General features: G+C 34.4%; 1 protein-coding gene across 1 annotated transcript; it reads right to left on the bottom strand.

The window, feature by feature from the left end:
* Positions 1-1,814: 1,814 nt before the first annotated feature.
* On the bottom strand, positions 1,815-20,051 carry LOC111502248 (uncharacterized). Its single transcript, XM_023156264.2, has 3 exons — positions 19,914-20,051; positions 14,725-14,967; positions 1,815-2,873 (listed from the first exon to the last, which is right to left on the bottom strand). The coding sequence occupies exons 1-3, from the start codon at positions 19,926-19,928 to the stop codon at positions 2,442-2,444; spliced, it is 690 nt and encodes a 229-aa protein (XP_023012032.2). The 5' UTR covers positions 19,929-20,051; the 3' UTR covers positions 1,815-2,441.
* Positions 20,052-21,155: the final 1,104 nt, after the last annotated feature.

Here is a 21,155-nt window from a genome sequence, read left to right as displayed (position 1 = left end):
TAAAAATATCAGAGTCTACAAAATTTTTGGGGTCTTATTTGAATGCAAATATGAGCTGGGAAAACAATATTAACTTTATATAAAAAAAATTAGTAGTGGGTATTATGCAATTCTACAGCTTAAAACTGCACTGGATAACATGCAACTCCTAAACGTATATAATATAATATTATGGGGCAACACATCACACGCTCATAGAATTTTCATATCCCAAAAGAGAATTATTAGGCTGATATTTGGTTTAGGTCCAAGAGACTCATGCAGAACATGCTTCAATCAGAACTCAATCCTGACTCTGCCTAGCATATACATCTATAAATGCATTCTATACCTCAGAGACCATCAGGAAATGTTTGAAAAAAATTCCAATTTTCATAGCTATCCCACAAGACAAGGAAACTCTATCAGGCTTCCCAAACATCACACAGCTCTATATGAGAACAGTCCATTTTATATGAGCATAAAACTTTTTAATTCTCTTCCCACATACGTAAAAGAGGTAAACAATCAAATTACTTTCAAATCCACTCTCAAAAAATACCTCTTGGAGAAGGCCTTTTATAGTACTACAGAGTTTCTTCAACACGGGCAAAACAGAAATCATTTGTTTTAATAATGTTTGAAATGTGTTTTACTTATATACACTCTAAATGAAATGTTCAATCATCTGTTTTAGCGACTGTTTCAGTGATGTTAGTAATGTGTTTCATATGTTTATACATTTTTTATATTTATTCCTTAGAATACTCTATCTTTGAATGAGATATTCTTGTTACTGTGACGTTTCCAATATCATGTAAATGATCCAGATGGAATAAAAAATTATTATTATTATTATTATTGTTAAATATTTTAATCTTCATACCTAATCGAGAAGAAAATTATCCACAGATTCTTGCAAGATAGTTGAATGTTCGGTAATAATCTGAAACGTTGGGGAACATTTCAGATCATGGTGAAGTCATAAGACATCCTCATATTCCAACCAAAAATGATTATTTCTCTTGATTCACGCTATCAGTGAAAATAATGGAAATCCGTTCAGCAGTTTTTGAATTTATCGCTTGCAGACAGACAAACCGACACGTCGGGAGACGTTTACAAATGATTATAATTCAGCCGCCCAATATGATGATGATAGTAGTTGTTTTCTCACAGAAATCTGTTCTTTGCATTCTAGGATTGACAAAGATAAATGACTTCAAAATATTGATGATTGATTATTCTCTCTTTCTCATATTCATTAATATCCCCTTTATGAATACCCCACTGGTTTTTTGAACACATTTGTTGATATGGGAATGTTGATTTCCAAGTTTTGCCGAAGACTTTTTTGTTTACAGTCTACAAACGTTTCACTTGCAACTGTGACAGTCATCCTCAGTAGTTTGGTCGCGCGATTTGGGTGACTTCAGATGACCACAGAATTTCTTGTAACTGTTTCTCACGGTCAGACTTAAAGGAGCATTAGTAACCGCCTAGTCGAGCACAAGCGGAGTTGCCGATTGGGACAGACTTTGAAGTCTGAAGTCGCTGAACATAATTTATCCGACGGGGAACACAAGATCCTTTTCGAAAATACCGAGAGACTAGCAACGTCGATCATTATTCAACAATAATGTATTTTAAAGCCATATAAATACATACACTCCAAGGGAACTTCAACAGAAAGGAAGAGAAAACATATTTACCAAAGATATGGCACACAGCATCAAAAAGCGCCAAAACAAAGCCGTGTTACTCAAATCGCGCGGGAAGTACGCGCGAACTCGCCATTACAGAAAGTGCGTGAAAAATCAGTACTAAAAAGAAATGAAAAATATGACGTTATTTCAGTTAACCAAAATATAATTCAATAAAATGTATTCATTTATAACAAAATATCAGAAAAATAACAATAAATACAAATCTAAATAACAAAAATGATTGAATGTAATTTGAATATTACTTCTTAAACAATAATAGTTCGATGATAGCGAATATAATACTGCTCAAATTTTCATTTTTTTAAACAATTCAGTTCCAGGATGTGCATAATTATAAACAAACAAAATATCACCTCTTCCTGACTTCTGATATTGTGAACAATCACTCGCAATTATCGTTACAACATAACTTCACTAGTATTATTACTATTTTTTAACGATATCAACATTAAGACTCTGTTGTAAATCGATACCCAAAATTTGGAATGGTTCCAAAAGTTATTCAAACCAAAGCTGAGAATTCAGCACACGCAAGAGAATACAAGTAGTGCATTTTTGAAAATTATTATGTCATTAGTGTACACAATATAAATCATACATGCTTTCATGCACTGCTATCAGGACATTGATACTTTTCATAAAAAGCAATAATACTTAGTCCAATAACTTAATAACTAAATCGATGCATACTACTTCGTCTTCAGTCATCTACGTATCAAATTCTGCCGACAATATCTAATAATGCTTTTGAGTATATTGGCCTTCATCGTCACCATCTTGTTCATGTACTTCGGGAACTTGTTGGTATTCGCTTGGAAGTTCTTCATGTGCTCCGTTGATTTGTTCAATATCCCCAAGGATCTGCTGATGTCCTCTAAGAAGTTGATGATGGTCAGGTTGGTACTGCTCCTGTTGCTGATGATTTTCCAAGTGGTGTTCTTGTTGTTGAGGACTTTCGATGTGTTTGGTGGGTTCCGTTTTGTGTACCACGGCGTTAAAACCGCTGTGTTTGTCCGCAGTATATTCCACAGTTCTGATAGAACCGTCTGGTTCTACAAGAGAGTACTGCCCTTTCACAACGTCGCCATCTCGGGATTCGTGTTGGCTTTTGATGTCTCCTGTGTGATAGTCGTTTACGCCGTACTTGAATGTGTATTTTGGGTGTGCCTGAAATTTCAAAATTATTGATAATGTAGTTGAACCAAGAATGAATAAAGAATAGTAACGTAACGTAATAGTAACATAATCATCAATCATAATTTTCAAAAACTCCAAATAAATGCTCATTCAAAATCATAACAAATCATGCTGCATGAAAAATTACAATATTATAAATCTCAAACGGAGTAGCAGATAATCAAGTTACTATAAAAACAGATTATGATTCAGTCATAAGAGCAAAAATATACACAATATAAAAGTGAAATTTTCACATATAGTCAGTGGGCATACTTGAAGACTGGCTATAAATCAAATTATCTAAGAACAATTCGTTCAGGCCAGTCTCAACTCAACTTTAGCCTTTAGTTACGAAAACGTATACCGCCAGATGGCAGTGCGATTTCGCTCGATGAAATAAATACAAACTCCTCCCTAATTCTAACTTGACCAGGCCAGGGCATTCCAGGGCCGAACTTTATTCGCCGACGTGTTCGTTATTCCAAATTACATTTTAGATAAAAACATGTTCGTTTTCGTGTTGATCTCAAAGTTTGCACGAACATAAAGTCGATGATTTTCGATAATTGAAAATCGACTCCGTCAGAGTATCATTCCTCGAACTAAGCTGAAGCATACAACAAACAACAGGTTTGTCGTCGCCCCATCTGCCTGTGAACGAGGTAACCAGCTGCATATCCGAAATTTGACCAATTCCTCGTATAAGGAAAGAAAACTTTCACCTATAGTCAGTGGGCATACTTGAAGACTGGCTATAAATCAAATAATCTGAAAGAACAATTCGTTCAAGCCAGCCTTAACTCCCTACACAGTAGGTTAATGAACTGACACTTATCAGAAAACAACGACGAGTGACCAAACAGTCCGAAACCGGTCTGCAAGTGTGTTCCAATAATTGAAAATCTATTTCAGCAGTTGTATCGCCAACAGCATATGCAGGAATAATCCTGTGAAGAATCCTGCACTTACACCTGTCGGATATAATCCAACGCCTTTCGTGGTATTAGCCAGGGGAGTAGTTGTTTTCTGATAAGTGTCAGTCCATTAACCTACTGTGTAGGGAGTTGACACTGGCCTGAACGAATTGTTCTTAGATAATTTGAAAGTGAAATGATGAAAGGTTGACCCAGAGGAAAGTTCAAGTTTAGAAAAGTCAAATGAAATATTTTGAAACGAATCAACGAATCAAACGAATCAAAAAATCATAACATCATTATGTAGAAAACGTAAAAACATGAAGAGTAAAGAGTTGTTGCCGTTGATATTTCTAAGGCTTTTGGCCGTGTGTGGCATGAGGATTTGCTGACCAAAGTTCGATGCTATGGCTTGTCGAATCAGATTCCTGAAAGAACATTTCCTACAAATGCCCATCGATGGATACCTCTCGAATACTTTAATTATCAACGCTGGTGTTCCCCAGGAATCAATATTGTCACCAACTCTCTTTTTATTGTATATCAACGACTAATTGGAGACAGCTGACAACAGGACATTTGTTTTGTCATTCCATTTGGATTCCAGGTCATCGGCAGCAGGAGGTTGCATATCTTAATGAGGATCTAGAGGTGATTTTGAATTGAGGTGAAAGTACCCAGGTTCAATTCAATGCTGCATCGGTTTTCATCCATCGGTTTTCTCCAAAAAGATAAATGCCTCCGAACTGGATATAATAATGTGAGGACAAACAATTCCGCTTTCTGCTTCGATAAGTTTGTAAGGCGGTTAAAATGGGCACCAATATGTCTTGGCACAATCATGTCGCTAGAATTGCAAATGCTGCTTCTCAAAAACATGAAACACTGTTTCGAACCAGAAAATTGTACACACCTCATCAACTTTTGATGCTTCATAAAGCTCAGATCAGACGACCTTCTTCGGAGTATTGTTCTCATGTATGGAGCTCCGCCCCTAAACATACCCTGAAACTGCTGGATTCCATCCAGAAAGGAGCCATCCGCCTTAATGAAGACACAAACATCACTTGCAACCTTGATAGTCTGTTTTATAGATACTTTCACGGGAAGTGTTCATGTACTTGGCACATTTGATTCCACCAAGAATAGGATATATCAGAAATACGACGGACTGTGGCTGCTCATCGGTTTAAGGTTCAACTCAGTACACCTCGAACTTCACTGCTCAAAAACTCTTTCATTTAGAGAACTGCGTGTATGTGGAATAAACTTCCTGAGAACGTGTTTTCAAATGAATTTAATCTCCAGCGATTCAAATCTAACGTGAATCGCTACTATAATAACTATAATACAAACTGAAACTTCGAAAAATAGGAAGTATATGTGCTTGCGATCGATGTATGGTCATTTGGATCGGTTGAACATATCATCGTTTGTATACTTTGAGGGAAATAATCAAGACTCTATGAAATGATTTTCGTTCTTTGTCCTGAAGTCTATTTTATGATTTTCTGCTGAATTATGAACAAAAACGAAAAGAAACTACCTTTTTTTTGTATAAAGTTTGCCTTTGTAATAGTTGTAGTAATGATAATACTAATTTTTGAATTTTTAATAAATTTCGATAATTTTTAATACATTTAAAAATACCGCGCAATCAGAGTAGGGTTTTAACGTTCACACAGTGCTGATAGATGGCACTAGAGTGACAAACAACGATCAAGTGTTTTGTACAAATCTAGAATAACTAAAAATGTCGTCAAGAAAGTGTAAATATGATGCTGATGCATTTTGTTATATATGTGTTATACTAATTTCTATTTCCATATTTTAGGTTGGTATCGAGGTGAGAAAAGCTCTATGAAACTTGCAATACCAAGAATCTGGCGGGAACCAAAAGACCACGTTAACGACTACTACTTTTCCATTGTGAATCCGGGGTAAAAATGCAAAACCTATCGAATATCCAGATCTTGAATCTTCTTCTGCTCCAGTCGCACACGATCTGACACGACCAGTACTTGAGCCGATGAAAAAATTAAAACAGAAAAGTAGCTCATCTCTTAGTTCTCATGAAAGTAATTCCGATAAGGATTTTTCACCGACACCAGAACAACCAAAACATCATTTCATCACTACAGAAGATTTTAATGATTTGATTAGAGATTCAAATTTGCCAAAAAGGAAGGCAGAGCTTTCGGGCTCTCGCAAACAAATTTGCTCGATGATGTTAATATCACATGAAAGACAAGACATGAAACATTCTCAACATTTTTCACAAAAGAAGATGGACTTTGCTTTTGCAATGACATAAAAGGTATGTTTGAAGAAATTGACATACCTTGTGTTCCTAGCGAATGGCGTTTATTCATTGACAGCTCCACAAAAAGCTTTAAAGCTGGGGGAAATGGAAGAGATGGGAAATAAATTCACATCTCTTCCAATCGCTCACTTATTACATCTTAAAGAAAATTATGAAAGTGTTTTGCTTGAAGCTGTAAAGTATTGCGAGTATAACTGGCAGCTGACTGGAGATTTTGAAATGGTGGCATTTTTGATGGGACTTCAAAGCGGATATACAAAGAATCCGTGTTATTTGTGCTTATGGGATAGCAGAGCGGTTGCTAAGCATTATACTCAACGGTCATGGCTTGTGAGAACAAAACTTTGTGTCGGGAAAGAAAACGTAAAATTTGAGCCAATTGTTGAAGTGGAAAAAGTGTTAATGCCACTTAAGTTAGGGTTGATGAAACAGTTTGTTAAAAAACTGGATCAAACCTCAGAAGCTTTTGAATACTTGAGAATTTTTTTTCCGAAGTTATCAGAAGCAAAGGTTACAGCTGGGGTTTTTATTGGTCAGCAAATCAGACAGATTTTCGCCGATGAAAAGTTTCCAACGTTGCTGAATCGTACTGAAAAAGGAGATGGAACAGTTTTAAAGCAGTCGTTTATTGATTTTTTGGAAATAAAGCCGTAAACTACAAAAAACAAGTAGAAAATATGCTAAAAAAATTTTAGGCATGGGCTGCAGGATGTTATTAAAAGTACATAATAATATGATGCATGCTCATTTAGTTAAATTCAAAAACAATGTGACAGCGTATTCAGAAGAGCAAAGAGAACGTTTTCACCAGGACATTATGAGCTTCGAACAACGTTATCAAGGCCAATACAATGAAAACATGATGGCGTTTATTGAGAGATAGTACCAATGAACATAGAAGAAAAAGTAGTAGTGTGCACTTTTAAATTATTTTATACTTTTTTGTGAGTTATTTTGATTGCAAAACTTAATAAAAATGATAAAATTGTTTATTCAAATGGTTTCATTTTCAATTAAAAATTGAATCCACAGATTTTGAAAAATATCGTTCAAACAGTTTCCTAAATAAAAAAGCGAACTTTTTCATGCAGTATATTTTTTTCCGTCTAATTACGACCTGAAGAATTGTCAAATTTTGTGTTGATCCGTGAATCACATAAGTACATATCTATATTATTAAAGTTATCATGATTTTTCATTTTTGTTGAAAATTTTTATGATATTTTCGACATCGATAACGGTACATATTATACATTCTCCCTATCCAATCTTCACGTCTTCATCATCATTAAGCCTTGGGTGTGTGATGATAGTGAATCTAATAACTTCACTTCCATTATATTGTTTACAAATACTACTTTTGTACCCGTGAGTTAATAACCTTTAACGCAGGAATGTTGAGATGTAAATTTCCCAAAAGAAAGTCATTCTTTGAATTCAACCACGTCTTTATTCGGACTGACATATGTTCAATGAGTGGAAGAAATTCTCGACAGATGCTCACTGGGGCAAATGAAGAAACGAGTTCCATTTTACATGCACGTTTCCGTAACCGAATTAAAATAAATGGAAAGCGCAGTGATTCAATGAGGAAGCATTTAATCGTTTTCGAGTAATCGCACCATATTAATTCGTTATGTGTTACTCAAGCAATCATCATTTAATTCTGATTTTTTTCACAACCAGGAAAAAAGTCGTGCGGAATGTTGTAATATTCAAGTTTCTGAATTTACTACGATCATTATACAGGAGAGACAAAACATCAAATATTTTGATTCATTATAGCATACATTTTCGAAGGAAATTATACTGGATGTTCGTGTTGAAATATGCCATACATTCGTTTCAACTAAATCCATATGTGATAAATTTGCCAAAAGTTATTATATTGCACTTCTAGTCGACGTTTTATCAATCAAGAACTCTTCGTCAGTGAAAGATTGAAGGTTAATCAATAAATTATTAATTTTTCAGTACAGAAACAACATCGCATTTTCACATATATACAGTAGGCATAATTGAAGACTGGCTGTAAATCAATTCAACTCAAAGAACAGTTTGTTCACTCCAGTCTCGACTCACCTACACTGTAGGTTAACGGACTGACATCTTTCAGAAAACAACTATTCCTCTGGCTAATACCATGAAGGCTAATTCCGACCGCTGTCAGGACAGACATCTTCACAGAAACATTTTCTGCATATGATGTTGGCCATACAACTTGTTACGTATTATTTTTTTCTTTTCCTTACTTATCCAATCATCAGTTCATATGTGGGGTATTTCAGATATAAACGGGATGAGCTCACAGCTAGCTTTTAGACAGCGAGAGGGGGGTGAGTTATACAAATGATTTATGTTCCAAGGGCGCCAACAGATTTACTATTAACCCTATACAGGGTATCTCTGGACTTCCTCTTTTCCTCTCGGGAATGTATAGATGGGGTCAAAATATCACCAGTACTTCATATAACTTTTTTTCCTAAAATCCTTCGTTACCAAGTAACGGGCCCTCGAAGTTACAAAATGAAAAATGTTTTTCTTTGATAACTTTTCAAGTGAATATTCAAAATCATCCAAATTTTGGTAATTGACTAAACAAATGAATTCCTTCGATGAGCTTTCATGCAGGAGTCAGTTGTTTTGCTACAAAGTCAGGAACGGACTACCCCCGATGGTCCACACCCCAAAACTTTGAAATGACAGATATTTTTCAATATTTTTCAACAAATTAAGGTTACTTGGACAATTTTATGAATAAAAGTACTCGTGTGGAAAGTCGATCGGAGCAACGAGTCTTGATAAAAATGTAGTTTCACTCGACGACATCAAACCCGCTCGTCCACCATTATTTGAAATGAAAAATTATCAAAGCAGAAATAATAATGATAACGTTAATTCAACAACATTTATAACAGGAATAATACAAAGTATGCTAAAATGAAGTCGTAAACAAAAAGTACAGTACCTATATCGAAGTTTAAGTCACAATTGTGATAGCAGATATTTTTTCAAAAGAAATATCAAGTTCTGTAGATTCGTGGTGTTTTTAAACTAACAAGCTACTCTACTATGAAATATCGAATTCATTCCATATTTTGTATGTACATAATACGTGTGGAATAATCACGTTTCGTGTTGATCAGTTATCTGAATCTCATGAAACTCAACATTCGAATGTTTCAAATTAACACGAATCTAAATTTAGCTGAAAAAACGCACATCGGAAAAAATATTTACTATACTAATAAAAAGCAAACGAATGAACTACAAAAACGGCTGCACATGATCAGGTGAAAAATATCCAGGGAATAATATTTCTTTCACAGATGTTGACAAAAAAACCTTCTAGAAAGTTTTGATGAAAAATGAGAAACTGGAATGCGATTTTGTTTTGTTGAGTGGTGCGTTGTCATATGACTATCATTGTATTGTCAATATTCTATAGGATATTTTGAATTTTTTTGATATGGCCGAACAGTTTACATTCAATGAATATGCAGATATGCATGTATTTTATCGACGAGCATTTTGTAATGCTGCAGAAGCTCGTCGTCTGTATTCCGAGCATTTTCCCAATCGAACGGTACCGTCAAGAGAAACATTCGAGCCTGTCAATCGCAGCTTGAGGGAGACAGGTATGTAATAATTGATAATTAATTTGAGCACGTTTTTTTATTTCGATATTATTGTAGGTACAGTTTTGCCAAAACGAGGTGGTAAGGGCGCTCCTAGGACTGTACGTACCGTTGTATTGGAGGAAAATATTTTGGAAGCCGTCGCTGATGATCCTTCAATGAGCATCAGAAATCTATCAGAACAGTTCCATACATCCAAGTCCACTATTCATAGAATAATTAGGGAACAACTGCTCCACCCATTTCACATCCAGAAGGTACATGCCATGACACCTCAAGATTTTCCAGCACGACTGGAATATGCCAATTTGTTCATGGATAGGCAAAGAGAGGATATGACTTTTATTAATCGAGTTTTATTCACTGATGAAGCAGGTTTCAGTAGAGATGGAGTTATCAACTCTCATAATCTCCATATATGGGCCGAAGAAAATCCCCATGGGATATTGCAAACCAAACACCAACGGAAATTCAACGTGAATGTTTGGGCTGGTATCATAGGAAACCATCTTATAGGACCATTCGTTCTACAGGACCGATTGAATGGAGAACGTTATTTGGAGTTCATTCAGAACGATTTGAATGGACTTTTGGAACATGTTCCATTGCAAACCCGAAGAGATATGTGGTTTATGCATGATGGCGCTCCTCCTCATTTTAGTTTGATTGTGCGTGACCATCTGAACCATATTTTCCACAATAGATGGATTGGTAGAGGTGGGCCATATTCATGGCCATCGCGGTCTCCGGATTTGAATCCATTGGATTTCTTTCTGTGGGGGCATCTAAAAAGCCTTGTTTACGCTACACCTATTCACACAAGAGATGCATTGTTGAATAGAATAACATTACATTGTGAAGCCATACGAAACGACCCTGGAATGTTATTTCAAGTACAGAGAGGGTGTCTTCGCAGACTAAGAAAATGTATAGAGAGAGAAGGTGGTCATATCGAGCAGTTTCTGTAGCGGATTTTTTATTTCTGTTTGCTCTTGAGGCTCTTGAGTTTCGTTAGTTAAACGTGTTTGCATTATAAAAATTGATTATGAACATTTTACCTATCATTTCCATTTTCCTTAAAAACTAATATTTTCGAATAATGGTAGACATCTCAGGATAAATGTTGTTGAATTAACGTTATCATTATTATTTCTGCTTTGATAATTATTCATTTCAAATAATGGTGGACGAGCGGGTTTGATGTCGTCGAGTGAAACTACATTTTTATCAAGACTCGTTGCTCCGATCGACTTTCCACACGAGTACTTTTATTCATAAAATTGTCCAAGTAACCTTAATTTGTTGAAAAATATTGAAAAATATCTGTCATTTCAAAGTTTTGGGGTGTGGGCCATCGGGGGTAGTCCGTTCCTGACTTTGTAGCAAAACAACTGACTCCTGCATGAAAGCTCATCGAAGGAATTCATTTGTTTAGTCAATTACCAAAATTTGGATGATTTTGAATATTCACTTGAAAAGTTATCAAAGAAAAACATTTTTCATTTTGTAACTTCGAGGGCCCGTTACTTGGTAACGAAGGATTTTAGGAAAAAAAGTTATATGAAGTACTGGTGATATTTTGACCCTATCTATACATTCCCGAGAGGAAAAGAGGAAGTCCAGGGACACCCTGTATAACGTAATAGCAACAATAATGCCCCAATAAAACTCAAAATTTGGCAAATGACATATTTCTACACAGGGTTTGGCAATGCGCAAGAAAAACCTACACTAACAAATACCAGCCAACCACGGAGGGAGGTTGTGCACGACAGACAAAACTGAACAGGGTGTTTGGGAAAAAGAAAACTACCTTTCCAATCTCCTGCACAACGAGGGGGAAGACTTATTCTCTAGTTAGAAATTTCTGAAGAGAAACTTGACCGGAAGACATGATATTGGTAATGTGAAATGTGATGGAATTGGTATAAGAAATATATATTTAATTTTCACTCAAAAGAAAAGTCGTTAATGCCGCTATGCGGTGGTTAGCCTCGATTCCAAACGGCCAGCTGTAATAGGGCACTATTGCGCTACTCCATCAAGGAAGAGGATGAAAACACATGTGACATTTCCTCATTTCCTTGTCCCCAAATGACTGTTCGTATAGTAATATCGGGTTTTTCTGGGTGGTACACAAGTTATTAAAAAAAAATGACTGAAATTGAATTATTGTTGGATTCCTCGTATTATGAAATATATTGTAGTCCTGTGATGACACAAGGAATAATGCTTGAAATCTCACCTTCGATTATCGAACCCTGATAATTCGAAGACGTTTTCATATACAGTTGGAAAAAACAGATAAAAATATCCTCCGAAGAAATAAGAAAATGGAATTCTCAACCTTTCAAATCGGCACTATTACGAATCCGTTTCTGTGAACATGTGAATTACAACTGCTTATAGCGTTTTACGAAAATCCCTAAGTTGAATTCACAGTTCGAATATCATTGTCAATTCCCAACTGAAAATTAATAAAATACCTTGATCAAGGACCAACAAGGTTTCTAATTTTTCCGTTAGTGGCAGCAGCTATCGGGTGGTTGTTTAGGATCTCGATATGAGCTATTAGAGGTGGACAAGCGACAATAAATAGGTACCTTTTACGGATAACTTAACAAACTACTGGAATCGATTTTCAAATGTGCCCGTTCCTATAATTGAAAATCGGTTCCAGCCGTTGTATCGTCAACAGCATATAAAGGAAATATGAATTGAAGGGGTTACATTTTTAGGAGTGATCAATTTTTGGGAAAAAAGTTTTTGGCTTTCTACTACTCCATCTTGATACAAAAAAAGGATGAGGGAATCTTCCAAAAAAAGGAAGGAAGTAATCAATTTGTAAATGAGTAACTCTATACATGGATGTGTAGATCATGCAAAGAAGTAACTTTCAGACACAAACTGAAAGAAAGTCCTCCTGAAACAGCTACTTTCATACAAACATTGAATTACACGAAAGAAAAAAAATCTTTCGATACAAATACTTCTATATGAACATTGAATTATACAGAAGATACTTTTCTCTACTGAGTATACAGTAAATTATACAGAAGATACTTTTCTCTACTGAGTAGAGAAAAGTATCTTTTGTATAATTCAGTGTTCATATAGAAGTATTTGTTTCAAAAGAATTTTTTTCTTTCGTGTAATTCAATGTTTATATTAAAGTAGCTGTTTCAGGAGGACTTTCTTTCAGTTTCTGTCTGAAAGTTACTTCTTTGTATGATCTACACATCCATGTATAGAGTTACTCATTTTCAAATTGATTACTTCCTTTCTTTATTTGGAAGATTCCCTGATCCTTTTTTTTGTATCAAGTAGAAATCCAAAAACTTTCTTTCCCAAAAATGAAGGAAATACTTCTTTAAAGATTCCTGCACTATCACCTGTTGGATATAATCCAACGCCCTTCGTGATATTAGCCAGGGGAACAGTTGGGAGTAGTGGTTTTCTGATAGGGTTCAGTCCATCAACCTACAGTGTAGGTATGTCAAGACTAGCCTGAACAAAGTTTTCTAATTTTACATTGCATTTGATTATATTTTAAAAATAATAGAAGTATCAAAATGTTGATATTTATATTCAGTCAAATTGTCTTCAAAACTGAATTATCAATAAATTTGTTTGATTACCATTTGAAGCTAGTAGACAGATATATCTACTCTATAATCAAAAACCAACTTTTTAAAATGAATCACAAACGGAAAGTTGTACTCATATTCATCAATTGTTTATACATGTATAAAATGGAAAAGAACAGAACACAAGCAATACAATAAATTTCTTAAGGCTTAGACAGCCTTTATTGTGCGAAAGTAGCGATTCACACTTCTCATCCTTGGAGGCTGAAATTCCAAATTTGTGTAAATCAAAAGACAAAATACCCCTTTGGTTAATGGTTCATGGTTTTTCATACTTATAATTCAAAAACATTTTTGAATTAACATATTTGTTGAAATTAGATTTGAGGCATTTATAACAATTTTTTCTCTTATAAAATTCAACTGTTACTTTTGGGAGTAGTGTATGTAGTAAAAAAACTGTGCGAATTGGTCAAATTTATGAGCTAAAAAAACACAATATAAAAAAACCTGTGCGTCTTGTGACGCCCGACAGAAGTGATAATTTAAAGTAATCTGAATGGAAGTATTCAATATTGAAATTGTTCAACTTGAGAAAAGCTTATGTTATTACTTAACTTTTATGTATATCTGATGATGTAAGGATAGGTTATGCATTAATAAAATATTTTATTGATTGTTTTGTGTGTGTACATATATTATAGCTAAGCCAATTGTTACTTTTGTAGGATTAAATAATGATACTGATGATGTACATGCACAAATGTAGTAGCATCATTTTTAAGCCACGTTTTACATAATGAAAGAATATTACGGGGTTGTTGGTAGGATTTTTATAATTCTGTCAACAGTATATGTCTAACACACACCAAACACTGAGCATCTGTCCTACGAGAGAGGAAGAGCCTGCCTTTCGCTGACGTATGCGTGATAGGAAGGGAAGCCAGACAAACTGGCGCCATTACGCGTTAAGTAACGAAGCGGTTTACCCTTCCATAAGAAGTTATCACTTCAAAATTTGGAAACTGTTGCCTCATCAAGTCAAATATGGAAAATATAAAAAAGGAAAAGTGGAAAACAATCGTATGTTTATATTGGTTTTGTAGCCTCAGCACTAAATTATCAATTATCTATTTCATAAGATTAAAATGAATACTGAATGAAACATTATTTCGACTAATATTAGAGAGCTACGCCATTCCATTCTACTGTTGGATTGGAACTTTAATTTCTGGCAGGTATTATCAAAACTGAAAACCATCTTTCATTTATCATTATCAGTATGCGAGGTTTTTCTTTCAGAACAAGTAATCAATTTAAATCTCGAGTTGTTTTCATGCAGAAAAGATATTTTGGAAAAAGTCGTTCGAAACTCACATAATATTCAATCACATGATGTTCCTCTTTCTCAGCGTGATCATATTCTCCTGCCACTACATGACTATCAGCTACCTGAACAGTTTCTTGATGATCAGCACCTACATCTATTTTGGGATTCCCATAGAATTGCGGATATTGCACTGCATTACTTTCATGATCGTCCTCTTGGGTGTGCTGCTGATAAATTATCCTAGGGTATGCCAGTACTATTTGTGATACAACTAGGAAGAGGAAAGTAATCTGAAACAGAAAAAACTCTCCTCTATGAGAAAAGATACCATCCACAACTTTATTGAACAAAAGTCATTTATTGCCAATTTTTATGTTCCTACAGAACCCATTGTGAGTTCAGATGGACTTTTTGTCAAAAATTAGCAAGACAGCGTTCAGAAATTTTGAAACCGATATCAGGAAATGATAACAGTTTTCTGAAAAATACAATCCACTCCATAAACTAACATAAAACACTAAATGATGATGTTCTGTTAAGCTTCGATGTTGAATGTCTTTTCACGAATGTATCTGTTAATAAAACTGTAAGATCCAGGTTGGAAATTAACTCAAATCCCAAACATCGAACGAATATGAATGATAGCTCTAAATTGAAGCTCTTCATAGACAAAACTTTTTTCCACTTTGGGATTGACTTTTATGAAAAAGAATTGGGGATTTTCATTCAAAAATTTTAAGGAAAATTCGTTGAAATTCACCGCAATGGTTCGAAATTTGATGGAGATATGTTAACGATGTCATGAACAATGAAGTTCATAACAAAGATTGAACAGAATAGTCAACTACAAATGTTCATCGAAACAAAACACACACCAATCAATACCTTCACTGCAAACCATCAAACAAATGTTGAAAAACGATTTGCAATACAGCTGAAAATTTTGATGAATGAGTGTCATTAAAAAAATGTGTTCAAATGTTCAATTCACTACTCTCTTCAGTTTCGCGTAGTATAGAAAGAGAAATAACTAGGTGAATTATGGTTCTTTTCAGGCTTCCATTCTGCAGAGTTGCTGTGCTGAAACTGTTTGTAGTGTTGAAAGATAGACAAAATATATTGGTACAACTGCAGATTTTTTTGAATAAAAGGCGTTACCAAGTTGATTTATGCAAGTATTCCGGATACTTGTGGTCACGTCATATTCAGAAATATTCAGTCATTAATTTAAAAAATATTGGACAAATGCAAAGACTCAATTTCTGATGAAACAGATCTGGTAGTAGTTGTTGTGGAAAAACAATCCTGATAAAACTTATCAGTGAGATGAAATCCTGAAACCTGTTTTATCAAATGATAAAAAAATAGATTAACGATTATAAGACCTACTTTGAAAACAGATTAATTAATGCTTGTACTTGTGGGTTCTGGCTTCTATTGATCGAGAGAGGTGTATTTGAATGTCTAGATTTACTTCTATATTCTTTATTATTTCCACTCCCGGTAGATGATATGCAACTAGTCTTACGGGGCAAATTTGAAAAAGTTTTTCACTTTAGGTAGAAACAAGGTCGGTCGTAGAATTGAATCGTGATACATCACTGTCGATTTCAAATGAATTGAAAGACATTCTGTCAGCAAAGTCAGACATTTGTGGCAGGGGGTAGTTAATCTTATATGGTGAAAACCCTATTGCCAACTCAACTTCCTCGAATATTCTAGATTGATACGCCTCTTGCTACACCATAACCTCATCAGTTGGACTAGTACATCAAGTTATTCTACAATGTGTTTTATATAAAAATAGGTACCTACAAAACTCAATTAGATAAACTGTGGTGAAACAAGTATATTTTGAAAAAATAGTAACGATACAACTCTACTTCCAGGAAAACAGGTCATTCATAAATATATTAATTATTGACATTTCATGAAAACAAGTTTTTCAATGGTGAGTAAGTAACTTCCTGTTGGTCGTTTGAAACAATATTTGAGAGTTTGCGTTTATTGATTTCCAGAAATTTCGGCAGGTTTAATTTTTGTCCTTTACTTTCTGTATAACTGATATGTGATGATCCATGATGAAACCGTAGTTATTCACCTAAATTGGCAAGCATAGGTGAAAATCGTTTTGTTTGGTTCAAAACTTTCATGTTCGAAAATTCTCGTTCTGAAATTCCTCGAAGTCCTTCCTATATAAACTATTGAGTATGATCCATATGTTAGTTTGTAGACCCCAAATTTGTTATTTTTGTCCACTTTCAACTCATTGTTCTTTATATGTCCACCCGAAGAGTTACCAGTCTTATATGCTATGGAAATGTTCTCTTTTGTCAGTAGCTTTTCATTTTACCTGTTGGTTTTTCTGTATAAATGGTTAATGCCATGTTTGAAAAGTTTTTTCTCAAGGATGTGATGAATCATATTCGGGTTAAATTTGTTGTATAGTGCAATTTTCTCATCAATTCAGTAATGGTCAGTAATGAGTAACGGTCAGTAATGAGTATTATCTTGAAGTTATCAGCCGCTTGCGAGAAGCAATACGAAGAAATCGTCCGGTACTTTGGAAGAACAATTCAGGTTTTCCATATCATGATAGAGCACCTGCTCACCCGGCATTGCTTGTATTTTTTTACGAAAAACAACACCGTAATCATGCATCAGCCCCCGTATTCACCAGATTTGTTCCCCTGCGACTTTTTCCTGTTTTAGGATTCGAAAGGTTCCCTTTCACAACTGTTGTGTCACTCGTTATTGAAAGTATTCAATATTTTGTTAAGACCTGCAGAACACCTTCATACACAGTTCTCAAATTTTGTAAATATTTGAACCTTTATGATGAATCACCACGAAATGGAAAAATATGGCATTCTTTGTGTATCATACACTATATATAATGACTGTTCTGCTTATTACTTATTAAAGCCAGATGGAATCGATTTAAATGAAAGTAAATCTTGTAATTGGTATTTGCTTCTCGTATCTTCATTGACAGTATATTTGTATCATCACGGTTTGATCATGGGAATCTTAATTGTACGAGAATGCAAATGACTCTTCTCTGATATACTGTTGGCCTAGTAAAGACGCGGTGCATGTAATATATTACATTTTGCTGGTAAAAGTATGCAGTCGAGTGGAGTTAATGTACCGTGCATTACCTTAATTTCACGTACACAATGAGCGATATTATTTCTAGAAATGATCCATCAAATCGGCTCCAATTTCCCTCCCTGAATTTTGCATAGGGTGGTCGCCCTAATGTCAACTACAATCAGTCGTCTTGGAAGAAAGAGTCATGTACACAAAATATTTGGGAATCAATAACTTTCAGCTGTTCCATTTGTATATATGGTATTCTAAGACTTGCTATTTTTCCAGTATTACTACATATTTATTATTTTATTGGTGAAATTATAAAACAACAATAAAAATTAATTTGCGCTCCGGGGCTACTTCATTGATTCCAGTGGCGCATTTGCTTTTTCAGCTGCAGGAAAACCCGGAAAAACCTGCAGCACCACATCATCTGAAGATCTTGATCTGCTAATGTCCTCTCTCTCGTAAAACAAAATGTAGAGTGTCTCCAGAGGCTCCAATAAATTCAATACATTGCCAGAACACTTCGTGGCACGGCTATGGTCAAACTTAAACCAGTTTGTTTCGTCTTTGACCAAGGCGTTATGATGACCAAATTCAACGCCAGAACCACAGTGAACAATGACTGTATGAATATTATAATAGTGGTCTGCTAGATTGAAGTGTTCATCTATTTCGAACCATCGAAAGAGTTTGGTGCTTCCGTCAGAGGTTGAGTCTTGTTTGAAGATTATCAGTGTTATTATTAGATTGACTGGTGCCTCAGCTATACTTGTTTTTTTATAACAGTCAGTTAGTTTAGCGCATGTTTGGCAATACAGTCGATCACCACTTGTTAAAAATTCCATTTTCAGATGATTTAACAATAAGTTTTGCACGGACTGGTTATTAGTCATATTAATAAACGCTAGGTGAAGTTCCAGAAATTCACATATGTTTTTGCTACCTCTTGAACATTTACTACAAAGTGAACAAGTGAGGATTTTTCTAGTAAAAGATTGACAAACACAAGATGAGATATACTGTACGGAATCATTCAATCCAGAGCAGTCAGGAGTATTGATTCTGCTATTGTTTTGCCCATGAAGGGTATTCAACAAGAACCCCAAGAATTCAGAACCATACCATTGTTGTCCTACCGAGTATCTAGTGGACTTCAAAGACCCCAGGAAATCGATTGGAGGAAAAGATGATACATTCTTACGAAACTGCAGCTGGATGAACAGGTGTTTAAGTTTAGTGAATAAGTAGGAAACATTCTCGTTCTCGTTCATTATAAAAACCTTGTTTCTGAAATTTTTCGTCATGAATAACACTTGTAAAATGCTATTCATGTGGCAAGTGTTTCCTAGATTATCTAATCCAATTTTTTTCTCAAAATTTTCAGAAAAACTCTCTACTGACTCGTTATGAAGAATATATTTCACATAATCTGCATAAGAATCATTTCTCAAGCTGCGATTGAACCTTCCAAGTGAAGAAGGGTTTCGTAGAGGAATCGTTTCAGCTCTTGCTTCATAAAATTCACTATTGATATCAAGAGTTTATATTGTTAACCATTTTGATTCTGATACTGTGTAATATATTAAGTGGAAAAAGATGATAATTAATTATGGGGTCAAACCCGAAACCGGTCATATAAATAAAATCAACTAGTAGTAATTAGACAAAAGTATTTTTATTCATTTCATTGAAGTGATCATGGATTACCACAAAATAAACAAGTCATCAATCACACATACACAGTTTACAAAACCATAACACGTGTTTTTCTATTCCTCAGACGTGTTCATACAACAGAGAAAGCTAACGTATTGTGAAACACGTGTCACAGTTTTGTAAAAGGTTCAGTGAAAATCTGACAAGGGCGAGTTCTTGAATAATTCATCAGTACAATTCTTTCCCGTGGTTAGCTAGAGCATCTTAAAAAATCTTTTCATTTTCCTGGCGTCTTTAAAAAAAAAGTAGCGTTCTCTCAAAAACAATCAACTGCCTTATGATTTTATTTAGAATGTCTGCAAAATTTGCTAAATAAAAATTGATTCTCCTCTCACCGTTAGTTACAAACTCAAAGTCTTCGATTATATAATCATCGCTCTCTTAATCTCAATATCAGGATGGATCAATGACTGCTTACCTTCACCAAAGTCATGGTTTTTTTTTAAATCCCGTGGAACAGTTCACCACTCAATCACTAATTAACGAATGATAGGAGAAATTGTAGTTTATTTATATATGCTTTCTTCTTGCAGCTAAGATAGAGACGTGTTCAGCGTATTTTCTGTGTGGTGGAAAGAGAGGAAAGTAGGTTAGTTGATGCTACAGTTGATGGAAGAACATGCATTTTCTATACTTTGCACATCGGTATATGTTGAATAAATTAGGAGTGATCGATGGATTTGTCGCGTTTGTCCATTCAAAAAAACATTCTTCTGTTTACGTTTAATGAATTTTTATCGGTTTCTGCTGATAGTCTATTTCTATGATGATTATGTCGTTTGAAGTTTGGTTCCTTTCAATTTTGGAGTTATTCAATTCTCTTATACAATTATCACAACCCACATAGAGATGAATAAAATTATATGATGGATATGAAGAAAATTTCAAAAGAACATACCTTGTGCATGGTTAAATATATGAAAATTCGAAGTATCTAAGTCTAGTGAAAAATAAATATAAGCATATGTTACTATAGATAAAAAAATAACCTTTTTCAATTTGATACAATTATATACAGAAAGAGAGAGAGAAATATACTTTGTTCTCCAAGAAATTAAGTTCTTTTTGACAATGCATGTTGGGGAAAAATTTCAAAGAATGCTTTTTTTAAATATACACAATATTTACAAAAGTAGAACAATCCTATACTAATCAGTTGAAAAATAACATATGTCAAATTTAGATAAATAAATGGGTATATAAAAAAATATCACATTGTCAATCACCTTCGAACAAATGTTATTTTCAAATTAGATAAACATTCAAAAATATGAACCTGTAGTTTTTCGTCTATATATTAAATTTTTGGTAAATTATAGGAATTGGAAATGAATTCTACATCTATCAGTACCTAAATAAAAATATAAAAATTCAGAGTAGTTGCACTAGTAGTTGTCTAGAAAAAAGTAAATACAATCAATATAATCAGAGTTGTTTTGCGAATTTTTCATCTAGCAGTTGATTTTGAACGTGATGGCTTCTCGTTATGGAGTTTAGTAACATGAAGGTATGACTTCAACAAGATATTTTCCAGATACTGGAACAGTCAAAGATGTCTGGAATTTCAGTTGTGTTATTTTCAACCTCAAACCTTTTTTATTTATTTTTCATTATTCAAGGTTCGAAGTATACATTTCTAGAGATTTTTTTTTGATCAGAC

Source organism: Leptinotarsa decemlineata, unplaced genomic scaffold (assembly GCF_025532065.1).
Source record: "Leptinotarsa decemlineata unplaced genomic scaffold, Ldec_3_MD MMD2_tig00026354_RagTag_RagTag, whole genome shotgun sequence".
NCBI lineage: Eukaryota > Metazoa > Arthropoda > Insecta > Coleoptera > Chrysomelidae > Leptinotarsa > Leptinotarsa decemlineata.
This window is presented reverse-complemented; position numbering and strand designations above follow the sequence as displayed.